General features: G+C 43.2%; 1 protein-coding gene across 2 annotated transcripts in view; it reads right to left on the minus strand.

Moving 5' to 3' along the window:
• Window positions 1-3,560: 3,560 nt before the first annotated feature.
• ADCY6 (adenylate cyclase 6) overlaps window positions 3,561-22,718 on the minus strand; it is a 357,827-nt gene continuing 338,669 nt past the window's right edge. For both annotated transcript variants that reach the window (XM_077483314.1, XM_077483312.1), the window contains exons 20-23: window positions 20,086-20,349; window positions 13,662-13,866; window positions 12,775-12,899; window positions 3,561-6,909 (exon numbers count right to left, since the gene is read on the minus strand). In XM_077483314.1, coding sequence (XP_077339440.1) covers window positions 6,781-6,909; window positions 12,775-12,899; window positions 13,662-13,866; window positions 20,086-20,349 — 723 coding nt within the window. In that variant the 3' untranslated portion in view covers window positions 3,561-6,780. The remainder of the gene's footprint in view (window positions 6,910-12,774; window positions 12,900-13,661; window positions 13,867-20,085; window positions 20,350-22,718) is intronic.

Raw genomic sequence — 22,718 nt, forward strand, 5'->3', positions numbered from 1 at the left:
AATGGTGTACCTTTCATAACAATCCTTGTTGACTCCTCTCCAAATGAAGTATTTATGGTTGTGGCCAAAAAGCTCAATGATGGTCTCATCAATCCAAATGACTTTGTGCCAGAGGGTTTGAGGCTCGCTTCTGTGCTGTTTGGCGTATTGTAAGCAGGATACTTTGAAGCATTTGCGTAGTAATGGCTTTCTTCTGGAGACTCGACCATGCAGGCCATCTCCTTATTGCACGTCTTGAAACAGCCACACCACATGTTTTCAGAAAGTCCTGTATTTCACCTGAAGTTATTTGTGGGTTTTTCTTTGCATCCTGAACAATTTTCCCGGAAGTTGTGGCTGAAATTTTAGCCTGACCATGGTTTGGTTTCAACAGAACCCCTCATTTTCCACTTCTTGATTAGAGTTTGAACACTGCCGATTGGCATTCTCAATTTCTTGGATATCTTTTTATATCCCATTCATGTTTTATACAGTTCAAGTACCTTTTACAGCAGATCTTTGACAATTCTTTTGGTTTCCACATGACTCAGAATCCAGAAACCTCAGTGCAGAACTGGATGAAAGATGCAAGGCTCTGTCAGGAGTCCAGAAACTCATTGATCTTTTATACACACACACACACACACACACTAATTACAAGCAAACAGATCACAGATGAGGATGGTTACCTTTAATAGCCATTCAAAACCCTTTGTGTTAACTTTTGTGCATGTATCAGGCCAAAATCACCACGGTATGTAAACCTTTAAACAGGGTAATTTGGGTAGTTTCTGTTGTGATTATGGATTTAAAAACACAGTTGAATAATAAATGGCTTCAACCAAACACTAACCATGAGTGAAAGAAAAGTTTTTGTTTTATCATTCATATTCTCTGAAAAATGGCCAAGAAATCATAAATTCTGCCAGGGTATATAAACTTATGAGCACAATTGTGTATATATACAGTTGTGCTCATAAGTCAGGAAGACCAACTAAAATAGCCACAATAGCCACAACTGACAGGAAAATTGTTTGGGATGCAAAGAAAAACCCACAAATAACTTTAAGTGAAATACAAAACTCTCTGAAAACATGTGGTGTGGCTCTTTCAAGATGCACAATAAGGAAGCACTTGAAGAAAGATGGACTACATGGTCGGGCATTACTATGCAAATGCCACAAAGTATCCCGCATACAATACGCCAAACAGCACAGAAACAAGCCTCAAAGCTTCTGGCACAAAGTCATTTGGAGTGATGAGACCAAAATTAAGCTTTTTTGCCACAACCATAAACTCTACATTTGAAGAGGAGTCAACAAGGCCTATAATGAATGGTACAGCATTCCTACTGTGAAACACAGAGGTGGATCACTGATGTTTTGGGGATGTGTAAGCTACAAAGGCACAGGAAATTTGGTCAAAATTGATGGCAAGATGAATGCAGTATGTTATCAAAAAATACTGGATGAACATTTCCATTCATCAGCCAGGAAGCTGTGCATGGGACGAACTTGGACATTCCAACATGACAATGATCCAAAACACAAGGCCAAGTCAACCTGTCATTGGCTACAGCAGAATAAAGTGAAGGTTCTGGAGTGGCCATCTCAGTCTCCTTAATGACCTTAATATCATCTAGCCACTCTGGGGAGATCTCAAACGTGCAGTTCATGCAAGACAGCCCAAGAATTTACAGGAACTGGATGCCTTTTGCCAAGAGGAATGAGCAGCTGTCATTAATGTTAAAGGGGGCAATAAACGGTACTAAGAACTGGGGTATGTAAACTTTTGATCAGGGTCATTTGGCTAGTTTCTGTTATCATTATGATTTAAAAAGAGTAAACACAGTTGATTGATAATAAATGGCTTCAGCCCAACACTAACCATGAGTGTTTATCCTTCATATTCTCAGAAAAATGGCCAATAAATCATAAATTCTGCCAGGGTATGTAAACTTATGAGCACAACTGTGTGTGTATAATGTATAATATATATATATATATATATATATATATATATATATATATATATATATATATATATATATACACATACATATATACACACACACACACACACACACACAGCTTTCTAGACTGACCTTAAAAATGGTTGAAAAATGGTTGATTTGTACACCAAAATTGCATGTAGTGCACACATGCTGTTTAAGCTAAAATTAGCACACTGTATAGAGACAACTTATTTTTCCATCTATAGGAACTGATTTTATATTTATCCCATTGCTAGGAGATAGTGAAACTTCTTGGAATACTTTTGTTGCTTTGGTATCGAGCCATCTAAATACAATTTACCAAGAAGCTTATGTGTCTCGTTATTCCTCTACGTGATCTTACTTCTTGAACTATGTGATCAATGATCATAGTACCTGGAAAGATTTTTCTTTGTACAAAGCCACACACATACTATATATATATATATACACATACACATATACACACACACATACACACATACATTCAAATATAACCTCACCTGATATAATTTAAATATACAGACTATATATATTTAAATTATATTTTATAAATATATATTTATCTATAACTTTAAAACACTAGAAAATGATTAGAACCTCTTTTGTATGCTGGAATCCACTTTTAGAGAAGGAAAAGGAAAATAAATTCAGTAAGATGCACAAATGTAACATACTGCTGAGTCAGTATTAACCAGTGCAAAGAAACAATTAGGTATTATAACCAACATTTTCTCATTAAAACACTACAGCTAATATACAATGTACCAAAACATTAAAAAAAGAATGAAACAGAATTATTCACTTTGTTTTTCCCCCATAAACGGATCTCCCTCTCTTTCTGGGAAGGGTGCTTTAAGATGTAAGAATACCCTTTTCTCTGAATAAAATATGGCACATATTGCATATGAAAATCATTAATATAGATGCATGAGAAAGTCCAGGGGTTAAGGCTATAACTGGATGAGAACATTGTATACCTGTTTTTTTTTCCTCAGACAAGAGGGTATTCTCAAAAAAAAAAACAGCAAATATCTGACAGGTTTTAGAACGTTTTCCACATGATTGCAGTAAGACGATACACTGATAATCAGTCTGGTCAGGAATTTTCAGGCTGTGGCTTTCAATTTAAAAAAATAAATATCCTTGTCATAAAAAGTTCTCCCATGATCTTGCTCTAAAGGCAGCACACAGAATACTAATATGACTACAGAGATAAAAACGATGCACCATGCATAAAACCTAAAGAAGTTAGGCAGGTGTTTCATTTCCATCTACAATAAAAACATTCAATCTAAAAGTAGTAACTTGATTGTAGAAAATCTAGAATAAACAGCAGTAACCAATCAGCCTAACTCTTCCAACTGCACAAACTACACAGAACATCTTTTATGAAAATCTCAGAAAGTCTTCACTGCCGGTTGGGTTCTACCACTCCATTTCTCATATGGCACTAGCAGAAAAAAAGCAGACTAACTGGTGGTAATGGCCAGATCAACCGAGTAAGATAACTCCCCTCATATGTGTGGTCTACAGACACATATGTAGTCTACACACACAAAGTACTTAAAATAGAGCACCCATTGACTCTGGAGCAATAAAATTGTATTGAAATAAGTGGTTTACAGATAAAAGTTGTAAGTGGAACATTTGCTTTCTGTCGTGTGGTGATGAAATAAACAAAGATTCCACGCACTCATCAGTCGACAATGCCTGTATCTCTTATTATAGTCTGAGTACTCCAGTCCTGACATTACATGACCTCTTTTACTAAAAGATAAACTCTAACCAAATTAAAATGTACATAAATGAAAGATATAATTAAGGTGACAAATAAAATTCCATAAAGGGAAAACATTTAAAAATGCACTCTTGACTTCCTGCTCTTTCAAACAGGAGGTTATAATGTAAGGCAAGTGAATAGCACAACAGTAATTCAGCCAGAGCTGGTAAAGTGAGCAGCACACAGGAATATTTAACATCACACACTTTAGTGTGTTATGAGGAAACATTTATAGGCCTAATAAATACATGTATTAAAAAACATATATACTCGATGTGGGATCAACTCCTCAGGTCTGTAATATATGGTGTATAATATAAGGCCCAATATAAACTCCTATAAAGGGAAGTGTTTTTATCATTTTAATTGGAACACCACTGTGTACCTCAACAATTCTACCCATCTTAAAGTGGAAAATATAGAGATGGTAAAGACCATTAAGACCAAAGCTAAAATAGTTCTTCTCTACACAGTGGATTCAGACGACTGCAAAATTCACAAACAAAAAGTAAATGGTACACCACCATGACCATTGCTATATTTTGTAGTGTAAAATCCTTATCTGCCTTTTTTTGTTGGCCTAAAAGCTCTGCCTGGGTAAGCAACAAGCTTAGTATGAATAATATAAGCACAGTCAACAGAGTAACAGGAAAGGACATATTAATGGAGAATGTGTAGCCAAATTGGAGACATTGAACACATAGTAATGGCAGGGAAACCAGTTTTAAACTACCATGGAAATTTTCTATAGAGTTGTTCAAGGCACTTCACCCTTTTTCCCACAATTCCACTGACTGCAGAGGTTGGACTAAATGGGACTCAACTAATACCAGGTTAGGTAAAAATTCAAACACACATATCCAGCTTAAAAAAAACAGACAGAGCTAAACAATAGGCTTAGGCAAGGTGTGACGCTTACTCTGCCTACACAACACAGCCTGTAGTCCTATAACGTGCCTACATGGATATTCTACAGAATATGGGGAGGGGGGCATGGAGGTTTTGCACATAGCAACCAAATGTTAAAACCTGCATTTCAGAGTCTACACTAGAAATTCATTTGGAAACTGTCTCCTTAAAGCAATGTCTTGTTTTTTTCTTCAATCCTCTTTACTATAAGAACAATGTTAGAGCCATATGTTGTGTTCATCTATTTAGCAATTAATTGAGGCTGTTGTTTCTGTCAATAGCGTGTACACTGGAAATAAAGTTACTTAACATTATGTTTCTATTAATAGAAAAATAAACAACAATTCTATTTCATGGTGATTTAACCTTCTGCTACATCTTCCCACAAAAAAGGTGTAAAATACTTTTAGTGTTTTTCTTTTTTTTTTTTTTTTTTTACAATATATCAAGAGAATCTGGTACAGCGCCAATACAAGCAGCCCAAATGTATACTTGTAGCCTTTTTCCTCTTTGGCACCAGTTATGGCATTGCACGCCCCCACGCTATCCCAAGTTAATATACTTCTTAAAGGTGTTTGGATTTTGCCCTTTATCAGAAGATCAAGACCATCTATGCCTGAGAATAAATTAGCAGAAAGTCTGCACAAAAGCCATCATCCCTTATGTAGGTATCATAAAAGTGTGAGAAGGTAACTGAGGTTAGTAGGCAATTCCTCTAAAATTGTAAGGACTGACTCTTTCCTTTCCAAGGCTGTCATCATCACTGGATATTCCATGTTTTCTTGTTACATTTTCAGTCATAATATGAAACATTGTCTGGCAATGGTTTTTGCAGATAAGTTCTGTCAATGAGGCTAAACTCCCCCTATTTTCTTCTGTGTGAAAGTTCATCTCAAGTCAAGCCGGTATCTCCTCTGTGACAAGCAGCAATTTACTAATCCTCTGATGGTTACAAAACATGTACAGTGAATGTCTACTATGTAATTATTAAGGCGCTGGCTATACTTGCAGCTTGAGGAATCCATAGGCCAGCTAGTACCTTTGCTGCCCTCAACAGATGTTTAAATCCCGTTTCTTCAGTCTCAAGACTCTCTAAATCCGCAGGCTGGTTGTGAAATTTGGCAAAGACATAGAAAACAACTTCACAGTGAAGGGGGGAAAAAAAAAAAAGAGCACAAGTGTGTGGTGAGTTGCACAGGTAAACACATCGTTCTCCGTCATGCCTTTGCTAAAGTCAATCTAAAGAATCAAAGGCAATTCAGCAAAGGGATCATAATAGGCAGAGGATGCTGACACATGTTATTATGATGTGGTTCCCAAGCAACTCCTCTAGGATGCAAGGGGAAAGTCAAAGCATAAATGCACTATAATAAAACTGACAGTTTCACATAGGAATATCACCAGCTCCGGTTTGCTCGTCTCCATTGGCTGGAACTAAAAAAGTTCAGAACCGTACGCATGGTGGTGATGACATGGAACTGAAGCAAATAACTGAGCTGCAGAGATTTTGTTGCCCTTTTTGAATCCCTACAGGTGGTACCGGGGGATCGAGAGACCTTTTCCATCTGCTGCTGGAGACATGTAACTCAATCACGGTAGAGAAAACATACAGCGCATATAAACATACAAGGCAATGCCCTCACTCCCTGCTGTGGCCCATACGTCTGGCTCTTTGGTCAGTTTTTATGAGAAGCTTTTTTTTTTAGTCTTCAAAAAGTCTGTTTTAAAATGATTCTCTTGCTTTCTTTTAAACCCATACAATAAAAAAATAAAGAAGAGAAAGAAGAAAGAAAATAGCATGTTGTCTGGTTCACAATAAATAATTTGTAAGTACCGCCTGTGAGTATTTTAAGTGCCAAGGTGAAAGCTGCTGCAGTTGGCTTTCATTGTAACGGTGAGTCAGTCTCCTGGGCAGGGCAGCACAGACACTGAGCACAGCACCATACAAACACGCCCCTTCCAAGCATCTCAGGTGCGAGGCTTTGGCACCACTGAGCCCCCTTGCACCTGCGTTACTGCAGACCATGTAGGTAGCTTCCTTATTGTTCTGGGTACTCTGTTTGGGGTCAGGATGAGGCTTCTAGGTCTCCCCCTCCCCTGAAAGCACAGGTTCCTGCTAACTGCTGGCTGGCCCATCATTGAGGAAATAGGTGGTCATTTCACCTTTCCCTTTGACTTTAACAACCCCTCGACACTCCAACCGATAACCTTTGGCTGCCAAGACCTGGTACAGATCTGTCGTAACCTACAAGAGAAAAAAAACATTAATAAATATATGTATTTAAGCACAGATACACAAACCAAAGTGTAAATATCATTTATAATGTAGAACAAGACTTTGCTATAAAAATCATGTTAAGTTACATACTGTTGGGCATATAAAGTCAACCTGTGGAAATTTCCTCTCTACCTTCTCAACAGAATAATAGGATTTTTTGTACTCATCGTAAAATCCTTTTCTCTGTAATTCACCGACCGACACAGCTCCTCTCTAACAAAATGGGTTGTCAGCCCTATCACTGGAGAATACTAGGCAAAGTTGTAACACAACACTTCAGAACTTTTAGTTCCGCCCAGGGGGTGGTCCCTAGGCTACAACCCCCACAGCCTGCCCTAGCAGACTCAGTACATCAACAAGCAGTATAACGTAAAGAGAAAAAGGAGGGGCGGGTGCTGTGTCGGTCGGTGAATTACAGAGAAAAGGACCTTACGGTGAGTACAAAAAATCCTATTTTCTCTTATATTCACCGACCGACACAGCTCCTCTCTGTAACAAAATGGGATGTCCCCAAGCAGTGCCAAACGAGAGGTGGGAAAAACAACATAAAAACTTCATGCACCATGGCAAGTGGGAACTAGTGAAACTAAAACCACAAAAAAACAGCAGTGTCTGGAAAAACACCACCATATAACCAGGTATCCTCAACAGGAGTCATCCCCAAGACCGCAACATTGCGGAAGTAATGCAACAGTGCATAAACACAACAGTACTGCGTTTTTATCGAAAAAACAGGAAAAACGAAGCTTGCATATCCAATTGCAGCCAAAACAGGCATCAGCCGATGCACTGACGTCTATACCTTGTAGAACTTGGTAAACGTATGGACAAACGACCAGGTCGCCGCCTTACACACCTGAGCAACCAACGCTTGGTGTCGGAAAGGCCCAAGACGTTCTGATTGCCCTTGTAGAGTGGGCCATGACCGGAAAGGGGGGCACCTGGCCCTTCAAGGCGTAGGCTTGTACTACAATCTGTCTGAGCCACCTGGAAATGGTGGCCGACGAGACCGCCATACCCTTCTTTGGGCCAGCCACCGAAACAAACAGTGAGTCTGTCTTCTGAAAGAAATCCGTGGAAGACAAATACACCTTCAGAGCCATAACCACGTCGAGAGCGTGAAGGGCTACTTCTTTAGGGTGCTTCGGCTTAGGACACAACGATGGTAATACAATGTCCTCATTGATATGAAAAGCCGAGACCACCTTTGGTAGAAAAGATGGTTGTGGACGCAACACCACCTTATCCCTGTGGATGACCAGATAGGGCGACTTGTAAGACAAGGCCGCCAATTCCGAAACCCTCCTGGCCGAGGTAATGGCCACTAGAAAGACCACTTTCTGGGAAAGAGTCAACAGGGGAATCTCCCTGATATTTTCAAATGGCAGTTTTTGAAGTGCCGACAACACCAGGTTCAAATTCCATAGGGGTAACGGTGGGCGCACCGGAGGGACTACATGTTGTACCCCCTGAACGAAGGTACCCACTAAGGAGTGCAATGCCAGGAGTCGTTGAAAAAAAGACAGCCAGGGCTAAGATCTGCCCCTTGATGGTGCTCAATGCCAATCTCTGGTCTACTCCTCGCTGGAGAAACAGCAGGATCTTTGCTATGGAAAAGGAACGCGGATGCCAACCATCCTCCTCACACATGGAGATGTAAGCCTTCCAGGTACGATGGTATATCTTCCTACAAGAAGATTTCCGTGTCCTCAACATGGTTGGAATCACCGAGTCCGACAGACCCCGGTTCCTCAACACCTGCCTCTCAACAGCCATGCCGCTAAAGCCAGTGATGGTAAAGCAGGATGAGAAATCGGCCCTTGAGACAGAAGGTCCTCTCGCAACGGCAGTCGCCAGAGAGCGTCTGCCACCAGACGCACCAGATCTGCGTACCAGGGATGCTGAGGCCAATCTAGGGCAACCAGTATCATTGGGATCCCCTCTGCTTCCAATCTGCGAAGCAGACATGGCAACAGTTTCAGTGGAGGAAAGGCGTAGATCAGCCGATACTGATCCCACGGGGCCACCAGCGTGTCTGACGCGTCTGCCCACGGATCTCTTATCCTGGACACAAATCTTGGCACCTTCCGATTGAGACGGGAGGCAAATAGATCCACATCTGGTGTTCCCCACTTCAGGCACAGCAGCTGGAATGTCTCCGGATGCAATGCCCATTCTCCTGGGTCCAGCATCTGCCAACTCAGATAGACCGCCTGCCAGTTTTCCACCCCTGGGATGTAAATGGCTGACAGGGCCGGAACGTGTTGCTCTGCCCACCGAAGTATGTGAGCGACCTCCCAAGAGGCTACGCTTCTTGTTCCCCCTTGGTGATTTATGTATGCCACCGCCATGGCGTTGTCCGACTGAATCCTGATTGGACGCCCTTGAAGACTCACCGACCACGTGCGGAGACACAGCCTGATCGCTCTCAATTCGAGCAGATTGATCGGCAACTCGGATTCTACCGTCGACCAGAGGCCCTGAGTCGACTGAACCCCCATTACTCCACCCCAGCCGAATAGACTGGCGTCTGTAGTGACCAACGTCCACTTCAGAGGAAGGAACGATTTTCCGGACTGAATCTCCGGGTACCTCAACCACCAGATTAGAGAGTCCCTGACTGGTTGGCTCACCTGGATCTGTCGATCCATGGACAACTGAGACTTGTCCCATTTTAACAAGATCTCCTTCTGCAGTACTCTGGTGTGGAACTGGGCGTAAGGTACTGTCTCGAAGGAGGCTACCATGAACCTCAGTACTCGCATGCAAAACCGGAGCGACGACCACTTGCGGTTCATCAGCAGTTTTACCGCGGACCTGAGAGTCTGCAATTTGTCTGAAGGGAGAAAAACTCTCGCTTCCCTGGAGTCCAACAGCAAACCTAGGTACCCCAGAGGGTCAGCACAATCACCGACTTCTTTAGGTTCAACAGCCACCCAAATTCTTTTAGGGTCTGTATGGTGATCGCCACTTCCGCCTCTAATTCTGAGGTGGAAGATGCTCTCAGGAGGAGATCGTCCAGGTAGCCCACGATCGAGATCCCACGTTGTCTCAGCAACGCCAATACTGGAGCCAATACCTTGGTAAAGACTCGGGGGGCTGATGCCAGATCAAAAGGAAGAGCCACAAATTGGCAATGGGCTGCCCCGACTGAAAAACACAGAAACTTTTGATGCCGAAGGCATATGGGTATGTGCAGGTACGCATCCTGGATGTCCAAGGATGCCAGGGAGTCCCCTTGATTTAGTGCAGCGACTACTGAGCGAACTGATTCCATCCTGAATCTCTGCACTTTTACAAAGTGATTGAGGGCTTTCAAGTCCAAGATTGGACGTACCCCTTCCTTCTTGGGAACCATAAACAGATTTGAGTAGAATCCCTGGAAGCGTTCCGGCTCTGGAACCGGTACAATCACCCCTCGATTCAGCAAGTCCCTTACAGCCCCCAACAGGGATTCTCGGCGAACCGGGTATGCTGGAGGGGAAGAATCTGTTTGTCGGCCAAGATAGGAACTCTATCTTGTAGCCTGTGGAAATCAGATCGCAGACCCATTGGTCAGATAATCGGGAGGACCACCAGGCTGCAAACTCCTGAAGGTGACCGCCCACCAGAGAACTGGGTAGGGGCAAACCTTCATGCGGTAGCACTTTTGTTCGCAGGCTTGCGGTTCCATGGACGTCCTGTCGGGCTGGGGACGTTTTGTTGAAGCACCAGTCAGACGAAAAAGCCGCTTGTGAGCGGAAACAGAGGGCCCTTGCCTGCGGTGTGGCTCCATAGCCTTCCTGGCCTGTGGGAGTAGAGTACTCTTACCTTATTTGGGGACCGCAAAAGTCCGTTGCGGGCGACCTCATTCCTTGTAAATGAACTTATGAAAATAAGTCAGATATGGAAACACCTTAGGTGAACGTGCTGGGTTGCGGGACCCAAAAGGGACCAGTACATCAGCAGAGGGATCCGCTGGCTCCTGAATCTTCAGGGTATCATGCACAGCTGTGATAAGTGCTCCAACTAGCGCTTTGTCGTGCATGGACCCGGACGGGGACTCATCCTCACTGTCCTGGTCAGCGTCATCTGACAAGACAGAGCAGGGGTCATCGGCCTCAGCAGGACCCAAGTCTGCGTCAGAGCTCTCCCCAGAGGGGGGGGGAGGGGCCTCTTTTTAGTACCTTTTTCCCACGTACCGCCTCTATCTTGGCAACAAACGAATTGAGGACCGCCGTAAGGGTGTCCATAGGGACCCGGCAGTCCGCAGGTGACCCGGTTGCAATTTCCTGGATTTCGGGGGAAGAAACACCAGTTTCTGAAGTCATGCTGACCCTACCCTGTCTGCCAACCAAAGGAGACTTAGGACAGTGATAGTCTTCCTGCTGCCTCTGACTGAGGGGCTCTAACCCGCTGGACTCAACACCCTGAGCAGTTCCACACTGTATTACAGCAGTGCCTGTCGATCCCCATCGCTCCCAGATGCAGAGATAGCAAAACTGTCTGTGTGCGGCCGGTCACACGATCAGTGAACGACCTGACACACGTGTCCAGAATCACAGGATAAACTTCCCAGCGCTCTGTGATGACCAATCAGGAAGCTGAGGGCATAGGGGCAGCTGCTTTCTTGTAGCTGCGGTCCGGCTACAAGAAAATGGCCACCAGTGTTCTAATAGAGAATCACTAGGAAAATGGCCACTTGAAGCCAGAAGCATGCCTGACCCTTGCCCATACTTAAAATGGCCACCGATCAGCGATATGAGAGGCTAGAGAAAACATGTAGCAGATACAGCGCTGCACCAACACAGGGGCAGACCACTCAGGCATCCAGCGGGACTAAGCTGCAGTACCCAGGCACCCCAGTACAGCTAAACCCCCAGGTGAGAGCCCAGGGCACACACACCGCTCAGTACATGTACAGCCCCCCAGTGAGGGGGGGAAAGGAGGGGAGTTAGGGACAGGGGAGAGAAGAGAGGGGGGCCCCGAATCTACCTCCCAGGGAATGCCCAGCTGCTCTACCCTGCTGAGACAGGGAGAGCTGTACTTATCAGTCCTGAAGAGCTGGGGGACATTCCATGGTAGTCAACTCCTGATCAGTACAGGGAAGACTACTGGCCCGGCATACTGTGACGCAGACATCAGTAGTCCGGTCATATGTATGCCCCGGAGCATAAAGCTCACCGACCACTTCTGGAGCTGAGGTATGTCGTGGCCTGTCGAGCTGTAGCTGCAACCTGCAGACGCTCGATGGCCAGGCTGGGCAGACTACAAGGATAAGTGAACCAGCCTGTCACCCAGCCGGCTGTTGACAGAAGATCACAGGATCATTCATCTTGCGCAAAAAGCCAAGCTTCAGTATAAAAAAAAACACGGACCTATGGGCCCGCAGGGTTCCTAAGTCTATCTCCTTCACTAGGCAAAAAAAAACCTGAGTCTGCTAGGGCAGGCTGTGGGGGTTGCAGCCTAGGGACCGCCCCTGGGCGGAACTAAAAGTTCTGAAATGTTGGGTTACAACTTTGCCTAGTAATGTCCAGTGATAGGGCTGACAACCCATTTTGTTACAGAGAGGAGCTGTGTCGGTCGGTGAATATAAGAGAAAAAAAGATTTAAGACTGTGTGGGGATCCACAGGTGTTCCATGCATCCCCATGCAGGCAGTCCCATTGATGTTAATTTGGACACAGTGGCTGCAAGGACAGAGCCACTGCTCCCAATCGGACATCCGTGTAAGTGCATGTCCCCGTACTCACTGTCATCATTCAGGGCCCGGGTCCTGCTCGTAAAATTGGGAACAGCGGCTGAGCCTGTGCTCATATAGGTGAATGTTAAGAACAACTAAAAGCAAAATCACCTGTATGCGGTCTGGTACTCCAGTGCTGTCCATCCGACTGGCTACATTCACAGTGTTTCCCCAAATATCGTACTGGGGTTTACGTGCTCCAATAACACCAGCAACGACAGGTCCAATGTTAAGCCCTGCAAGACATGCAACTACAAAATGTGAGAATTACTGAAAACAAAAATAATAATTTATCAAAACACAACAATAAAGTTTTACAGTAAAGTTTGACAAATTTTGTGGTAAAACAGGTGGCAAGCAACCTTTAAAGTAAGAATGGCATAAGTTAACAACCTCTTCACTATAAAATACATAAACTAGCATGGGCTAATAAAAGCTGCAACCACATGCATTCTAAATAGCTTGTAGGGCTCACTGGGAGCTCTATTATACCAGTCTCAAACAGTTCCTATTGTCAAAAAATCAAGCTTGTCACCTCCTGCGCCACACTACTGGTCAGTGAGACCATTGAAGTAATGGGACAAGAACAAGACATGGGGGTGGTGGAAGACTAGCCTGGGCTTTTTGCTATAGAAACTAGCAGAGATGTGCATAATGGTACTCTACAAGCATAAACATACATACAGGCACCTATAGGTGCATTTTTAACAGCTACGTAGTTAGATCTTTTGAACTGACCATATGGTCACTATAAAGCAAATTAGAAGACACAAATAATGGTGCAAAAAGGACTTCTTAAAATTCAGCAAACTATATATATATATATACACACACACACACATATATACACACACACATACTATATATATATATATATATATATATATATATATATATATATATATATATATATAGTTATATAGTTAAGAGCTGGACAAGAAAGCATTGTGGATGTCATAATGTTGATTAGCTCTATAATATTGGAGCATAACACTCACCAATCTTCATCCGGAAGTTATTGAAGGAATGCTCATTTATATATGTCATTTGCTCCATCAGCTTCATTGCGTAGTCTGCTAAGGCTGTAATGTGTGTCTTCCCCTCTTTGTCATAAGTTGTATCATTTAAGCCTGAAGCTGCCATATAAGTGCTGCCAATAGTCTTAATCTTCTCTAACTGTCGGAATCTTTCTTCACTGATAATCTGTTAAAAGCAGACAGAAAAATCAGAACTTGAGTTGCCAGGTTCAGAAAATGTTTGTTTATACACTTTGGTGGATCTGCCAGATTAATTTAAAATCCCAGCTCGCGCCAAAACTATTTTTTCCTTTTTTGGATAGAGTGGACAAGGAAGAGAACCTTGAATCCCTTGTGTCTCATTCCACTAACAGTCATGATCAGAATGAGAAGGGAAGGCACATAAAAATAACACAAAAGAACATACAAATAAAACAAGTTGGAGTTTTAATTTAACTTTGCACACAGAATAGAATAAAGGACAGACTGAAATACTGGAAAGGTTTAGCCAACAAGAAAACTCTTTACCAGCACATTGTGATCTTTTACGTTCATCACTCTGTGCGCTGCTTTATGCTGGCATCTACTTTACCAGCATCCAAATGTTGCTGGTGTCTGTTTGATGAAGAATGCTACATGAGCCCTTTTTGCATGTGTTTGTGTGCGATTTAGGGTAAAACCAATTACCGTAGGCATTTTGTTATTTTGGCAGCTACAAATGCAGGAATCATGTCTGTCAGAGATTTGTTTGTCACACATCAACAAACACAGGCTGAATATGCCTCCGAGCTAGCTATTCAATCTGAAATAAGGAGGATGTCTGAAAAATGGCTAAAAACTTTCACATAGACCTGACATAAATGAATAAAACAACACTGATGTCCCTTAAAGTGATTGTGTAGGTTACATTTTTTAAAGTAAGGTAAAAAATCTTTAGGTAGTGGTACCCAGTTACCCCCCCCCACACTTATTTGAGCCCCCATTCGATACAGCGCTGTGCGGTTCTGCAGATTTTCACTCCCCACACTTCCTGTTCCATGGCACAGAGCAGGTAAGTATAAGCCTGTTTGTTATATTAAAAAAAAATTACATTTACAATCGCTTTAAATAACAAGCATGTCATACTTGCCTACTCTGTGCAATGGTTTTTCACAGGGAAGCCCCTAACCGCATCTTCTGGGGTCCTCCTCCTTTTTTCCCCATGGCCCCATAACAGGCCTTTGTTAGGATCCGCCCACATACCTGGATCGGCACCCGACACCTGCTGAGAGGCTGAGCCAGCCCCTCCCACCCCCACCATAGACCAATACTACAGTGAGCGCTGAAGGGGCAGAGCAGACAGCTGTGACTGACCGTCACCAGCTCTCTGCTCAGGGAGCTCTGAGAACCGAGTGACTGGCGGTGTTTGCTCAGTTCTCAGTGTTAGAGCTGGAGGAAAAAGATGCAGCATCAGACTGATGCTGCATTCACCTAGGCAAGTACGATTCTAAAATTTTAAAAAAATCCCATACTTCTTTTAAGGTAAAAAAACATTTTGACTTTATAATCACATTAACTATTCTTCAGTAAGGTACTGGCTGCAAAATTAGACAACATTACAAATATTTTTAATGACAAAGCATGCACAACCACACATGCAGATGTATATAAGAAACTATTTTTGACAACTACATAAACTGTACCTACGCAGTGCATGCGGAAAGTATTCACGGTGCTTCACTTTTTTCAATGGTCCCAATGCTGCAGATATTTTTCTGTGCCTCGATACAATCCTGTCTCGGGGGTCTACAGACAATTCCTTGGACTTAATGGCTTGGTTTGTGCTCTGACATGCACTGTTAAAGAGGAAGTAAACCCTGATGAGTTTACTTCCTCTTTCATTCCCTGCAAAGGCAAAGCATAATGGACTACTATGCATCGCATAGTAGCCCATTATGTGTCACTTACCTGACACAGGAGCCAGCGAAGTCGCCGCTGTCCCCTGTAGTCCGCCGCATCCATCTTGCTGGTGGCGTCTCGCAGCTCCGCCGCTGTCATTCGGCGGAGCCGCGATGACGTCACTCCCGCGCATGCGCACGGGAGCCGACACGCGCGGCAGATCCATTGTTGGAAATGGCGCGCTCAGTGCGCCTGCGCGTCGCTGTCTACGGCGCATGCGCCGTAGACAGCGGTGCCTGTCTTCAGGCAAATATCTCCTAAACCGTATAGGTTTAGGAGATATTTCTTGGACCTACAGGTAAGCCTTAATCTAGGCTTACCTGTAGGTCAAAGTGGTTTGTAAGGGTTTACAACCACTTTAACTATGGAACCTTAGACAGGTGTGTGCCTGTCAATTGAATTTACCACAGATGGACTCCAATCAAGTTGTAGAAACATCTCAAGGATGATCAGTAAAAACAGGATGCACCTGAGCTTAATTTTGAATGTCCTGTAGTGTTGAGTGAACCTGAAATGTAAAGTTCAGGTTCATACCGAACTTTTGGCTTTTTTGGTCCCGAACAATTGACTGTATGTTCGGGTTCAGGTCCGGTGTTTGGCAACGTAATGGCACATTTTAAAAAGCCCTGCAGCAGCCGATCAACATTTGTTTAACTGGTGTGCCCTTAGAACCCATCACAGCCATGCCTACTAATGGCATTGCTGTGATTGGCCAGTGCAGCATGTGACCCAGCCTCCATTTAAGCTAGAGGCACACAGCACGTCACTCTGCTTTAGGCAGTGTAGGGAAAGGTTCCTGTCTGCTGTTAGGGAGAGAATAACATAGGAGTCCTGATTCTGAAATCTATTCTAATTAGTCAGCGATTTTACACTGCACTGAGAGAAAAGATAGACAGTGTAGGGCAAGGTTCCTGTTGGTGCTTTGAGGGAGAGAGAATTATCTAGGAGTCCAGATTCAGAAATCTATTCTAATAACTCAGCAATCTACACAGATTTACCTGGTTGGGTTGCAGTGCACAGTCTTTTTACACTGCCATGACTGCCAGTACCAGAGAAAATCTTACTTTTATCTGCAAGCTCAGTGCACCAGCACTGCATATGTTACTATGACATACACCCTGTACATACTCTGGGTGTATTCTGCTATTGCAAAAACACCCATTTAGTGCAAAAAAATAAAACTTTGCAGTTTTTTGTGCATATGTGGAGGTGTGTGTTACACAATTTATATATTTTTCTTCTATTGTGCTATTCAAAAAAATATTTTTTAGAGCAAAAAATATTTTTTTGAATAGCATTTTTCGCCATTTCTGCAGCTCTAAGATACACATTTACATACTCTGGATGTATTCTGCTATTGCAAAAACACCCATTTAGGGCAAGATCCTAAATTTGGAAAATATGAGGAGAATGTCAAAGAAGGGACGCGGCTCCGGTCGTGGTGCTGCTGGCGGAGCTCCTGTTGCAGGGAGAGGACGTGGTCGATCTGTGCCAGCTACGCGCACAAGTGAAACACCTTCCTCAGGTGCGAGTAGATGACAGAGCCTGCAGCGGTATTTGGTCGTGCCTAATGCGGCTGTATGAAAGTTGAGGTCAGGACAAGTACAGGTGATAGTAGATTGGGTTGCTGACAGTGCCTCCGGTTCCTTGACATTGTCTCCCACCCAGTCTCCTGATGAAAGATCAGAGTTGGCACCTGCAGCCGATGTCCATCAGTCTTTCACATCACCCCCTTGCAAATCAGCCAAGCAGTCTGAGCCCCAAATCATGCAGCAGTCTCTTCTGCTTTTTGATGACTGTTAGCAGGGTTTCCCAGGGCCATCCACCTAGCCCTGATCCAGAAGTGGAAGAGATTGAGTGCACTGATGCCCAACCACTTATGTTTGAAGATGAGTACATGGGAGGACTATCGCAGCACGTCTCGGATGATGACGAAACACAGGTGCCAACTGCTGCTGCTTTCGCAATTGTGCAGACCGACAAGGAGAGCAGGGGTGAAGACTGGTTGGAAGATGATGTGGAGGACGATGAGGTCCTGGAACCCACATGGAATCAACGTCATGCAGATGACCAGTGTAGTTTGGAGGAAGAGGCGATGGTCGCACAGAGCCATCAGCACAGCAGAAGAGGGAGCAGGGTGCAAAAGCGGAGCGTCCGTCCCCTAGACAGTATGCCTGCTACTGCCCAACACAGCAAGGGACAGAGCACACCAAAGCCAGGTCCAAGGAGTTCCCTAGCGTGGCAGTGCTTCAGACAATGTGCTGATGACAAGACACGAGTGGTTTGCACGCTGTGCAATCAGAGCCTGAAGTGAGGCATAAACGTTCTCAACCTGAGCACAACCTGCATGACCAGGCATCTAAGTGCAAAGAATGAGCTGCAGTGGAGTAGACACCTCAAAAACCAAGAAAGGTCTCTGGCTCCTCCTGCTTCCTCTTTTGCTGCAGTCTTGGCCTCTTCATCCACCTCTGTAGTGACAGTGGCATCTGCCAAACCGCAAACAGAGGATCTGCCAGCAACACTACCACCTGGGTCACCAACCATCTCCACAATGTCCCATGGAAGTGTTCAGCTCTCTAGCTCCCAAACACTGCAGCGGAAGAGGAAGTGCCACCCTCGATAGCACATAGTAACAGGGCCCCTCACAGGCTCGCTTCGCTCACCACACTTTGCTTGCCATGCTTCGGGCACGGCCTCACTTAGCTCGGCTTGAACCTCGGATGGTGTGGCTTGAACCTGGACTCACCGCGCATCGCCGTTCGTCTTCGGAGATTTTCGAAATGCCCTTGTCCTACATACTGAGCAAACGCAATAAAGGGCGCACACTATCCGACGGGGGGACAGAATTCGACACATCACCGGCCTTACCCAGCCATTGTTGTATTTTTGAACCAGTGTTGGCTACCTCGTCCTCCACCACCGCCGCTTCCACCTACACCGCCACCTCAACCTCCTACTCCATATGGACCTCGTCCTCCTAGGTCAAGATTATAATTTTTCAATTTTTTTAATTTCAAAGTATTTTATTTTCCCACTAGCTTATCCATTAAATTTAATAATTTTTTTACAGAAAGGGCGTATTCTGGGGCATTCCCACCATATGTGTGGCATCGTGCCGTTGAGTTTCTGAGGTTCTTAATCATTTCCTGTACCTCTTCTTCTGAGAAGGAGGCCTCCAGCATATATATATATATTATTTTTTTTTTGTTATTTTAAGTTATTTCCCTATCCACATTTGTTTGCTGAGCATTTGCCATGCTCTTAACATTTTGTTGCCATTTGCAGCCCTCTAGCCCTTTCCATTATATTAGAGCCATTTTAGTCCTCAAAATTTAGTTTCCGAAGTTCGGCCGAATCTGAAAATCCAGGTGTCCGCTCAACCCTAGTGTCCTGGCAAAGGCTGTGAATATTTATGTATGTGTTTTTTTTTTGTTTGTTTTTAATAAATTTGAAAAGGGCTCAAACAAACTTTCTTCACATTGTCATTATGGGGTATGGTTTGTAGAATTTTGAGGAAAATAATGAATTTAATCCATTTTGGAATAAGGCTATAACCTAACAAAATGTGGAAAAAGTGAAGCACTGAATACATTCGGGATGCACTGTATAGATTATATATACATATATATATATCAGCCTGTCAGTGCTCAGACCATATGCCGCACATTTCATCAAATTGGTCTCCTTGGCTGTCGTTTTAGAAGGAAGCCTCTTCTTAAGATGATGCACAAGAAAGCCCGCAAACAGTTTTCTGAAGACAAGCAGACTAAGGACATGGACTACCAGAACCATGTCCTGTGGTCTGATGAGACCAAGATTAGCCTTAAAGCTTTGAATGTACAATTCCAGCACTGAGAAGACTAAAAGCAGAACTCCAGTCAAGGCATTATGATAAAATGAATAGACCATAAAAGATAAAATAACAAAACTAGCCTTTGCTGCAAAATCCAGTGCTTCAGTGCAGAGTATTTTTTCTGCCACTAGAGGTCCTGTCTTATTCCATTCACTCTAGCTTGTGACAGGGCAGTTAAGGGAGAAGCAGCACAGCGACAGACTCATCTCTCTGTTCCTCTGCTATCTCTTCCCAGCAACCTGCTTCTTGACAGCACACAACCTAACTGGCTCCCTGTGCTGTTTCTACCTCTCACACTTAAGCCCTGCTATACAGGGAATGCAAAATGATGATACCCATGTGCTAATACCATTTGCATTTAAAAAATACATTTAATAATGTATTAATGTGTGTCTTTTATATCTGCCTAGAGGTCAGTATTAAAATGAACGTGTTGTGAAGTAATAAACTGATGGCACGGTGTTACAATGGGCTGCTGAAGAAACACTGTTTCCGCTGTGCTTTGACTAATTCATGTAATTGAAGGGCCTACAAAATAACTTTATTTTATTCACATCCAATATGGTAGGCCATAGCACTGCTTATTTGTACATTAAAATAAAGGATAAAAATCACCTCATCGAAGTCGGCAATGATCTCATTGAGTAAGCGCAGGCACTCTACTCCTTCGTTATTGGCCTCAAGCTCAACGTAGAACTCTGAGAAATTGCTGATTGAGGCAAACATGACACATACGCATTCACAGGATTGATAATACAGTTCATCATTTCTATGTTCTCTTGCCAGGAAGTGGGCTGCTACATCTTTTGGGAGAATGTTGTGTAAGAGACGCCTATTGTAAGCTTGCAACTCCTCCATTTCCTCCTTCTCTCCGGTTGCCTATATAGCAGTAGAAGCAAATATTGGTTTTAAAAATAAATATCTTTGTTCGTTTATTTTACACATGCACTCCAATGGTCCTTTATAAAAACCCAAATGTGAAAATGAAGGTAAATGCAAAAAAAAATAAAAAAAATAAAAAAAATAACAGCCTGTAAAAGAAAAGAGATAATACTTATCTACTCAATGCCCTTGACTTTGATCTCTGTTCTTTTTTAGAACTACACCAGCCCAAAAAATCTTTGGCATTCTGAAAGTGTTGATGTCGGCAATCCCCACTGAGAGCTGTGCTTCTACATGCCAGCCACTTTGTCACTACAGCTCTGCAGAAACAGAGCAGTAATACAGTGTGGCTAGTGGATGGAACCACAGCGTGTGGCAGGGCACATAGGACTCTTACCTGGAAGTGTCAGATGCTAAAGTTTATTTGGCTGGTATATGATAGATCAGAGACACAAGTAATGTACAAGGAAATATTATTAATTTATGGGCTGGTTTATTCCCCCTTTTTAAATGATACAGTTACTTTACAAAGTATTAGACAAACAATCGTGTCAGTTTCTCATGTGATATGTATTTTTTTTTTGTTTGTTTTAAAAGGAAAGAAGAGGGTTTTATCTGAATTTAGTAAATTACATATTTATTGTAGTGAAAGACAATTGGCAACTCACATTTCTCATATGACTTTCTCATGCTATGGGTAAACTATATTGGGCATGCCAGTCATAGAAAGCCCTTCATTTCCTTTGTGGGGATGGGGGGGCTTTTTACTTCTGTATAGTTGGGGGCATCTTGAAATGGAAAGATATTTTCCCATTTCCTTAGGGCAGATAGGTTTGTTGATGCGGCTCTCTGTGTCAGCTTCGGATCTGGAAATGGCACTGTTCGCGTTTCCGGAAGTGCCGTTGACCAGAACTGGACGTACGCCACCGCGAATGATGTAATTTCACTGCGCAAGTGCATTGTGCTGAAATGCCAGGATTCCATGGACAGGCTTCATCTTGCCACACTCAGACTAGGACAGCAGGGAAAAATTTCCCCTCCCCCTAGGATGAGTGGGATTACACCGCCACACACTTTTTTGAGGAGTAAGAGCATTGAACTGTAATTACTGTAGTTGATGCAATTTTTACATCCTGTGTAGATGTGGAGCCAAAACATGGGTGTGTTTGGAGGATAATCTCGTGGCTGCAAACATCATTATTTTACAACAGAAAACTATTAGGGGTGTAAGAAATGTTTGGAATAGCTTCTTCCCCTCTTTTGTAATAGTTATTATTTCTTATGAAGTTTAAGTTAAAATCACATAAAAAAAGGGCACGAGGAGGGTAGTGTCCCCTATTTTTTGGTGGTCTTTGACTATATATTATCTACTTTTTTCCGTTTTCTTTACCCTTGAATTTAGAATTTGGGTATATCCACGTATCCTAATTGGATCAATGGATATACTGTTTTTTTTTTGTTTTGTTTTTGTTAAATGATGGCAACGTTTTAGATGGGCTTATGTGATCTTTGTAAGCCTGAGATTCACCCTTTGAGATGAATCACTCCCCTATTGTGATATGGAAAGATGTCTGATCTCATGATGTTATTGTAAGTGCTATGCTGTAGGATTGTCCTTAACTGATTTTTCTCAACAAACTATTTTTTTAAAATATACAAATGTTGTTGTTTTCCGTTACACCTCATCCAATACTTAAAGATTGGAAATGTGTTAGATTTCCCAGTATGTGGAACAAGCTGTCAATCAAGGACTCTATGGTTGTACAGTGTAAGCTAGTTGGTTGCCTTCAAAATCTTAGAGGAGAATGATGACATTGCATATATAATCGGGATGATGGCAACCCAATATCCACAACTGATCTGACTTTCATTTGATACTCCTCAATGAAATTAAAATATAAAAGATGACAAAATAAGAGTTACAATTTGAAATTAAAGTTAATAAAAGACATAGGTGAGAGGGACCATTCATAAGGATGCTTTCACACTGGGGCGGTATTCAGGCGTTACAGCGCTAAAAATAGCGCCTGTGTAGCGCCTGAAAAAAACCGGCCCCTTTCACTCCAGTGTGAAAGCCGGAGGGCTTTCACACTGGAGCGATGCGCTGGCAGGACGGTGAAAAAAGTCCTGCTAGCCGCATCTTTGGAGCGGTGAAGGAGCGGTGTATTCACCGCTCCTACCCATTGAAATCAATGGGACACCGCGGCAATACCGCCGGCAAAGCGCCGCTGCAGCGGCGCTTTGCGGGCGGGTTTAACCCTTTTTCGGCCGCTAGCGGGGGTTAAAACCACCCCGCTAGCGCCCGCAGACCAGTGTGAAAGCAGCCTAAATAAATGTGTTATTTAAATTAAGAGATTCCTGTGATA

The sequence above is a fragment of the Lithobates pipiens genome, unplaced genomic scaffold (assembly GCF_037356315.1).
Source record: "Lithobates pipiens isolate NorthernLeopardFrog02 unplaced genomic scaffold, aLitPip1_a1.2 Scaffold_16, whole genome shotgun sequence".
Lineage (NCBI taxonomy): Eukaryota > Metazoa > Chordata > Amphibia > Anura > Ranidae > Lithobates > Lithobates pipiens.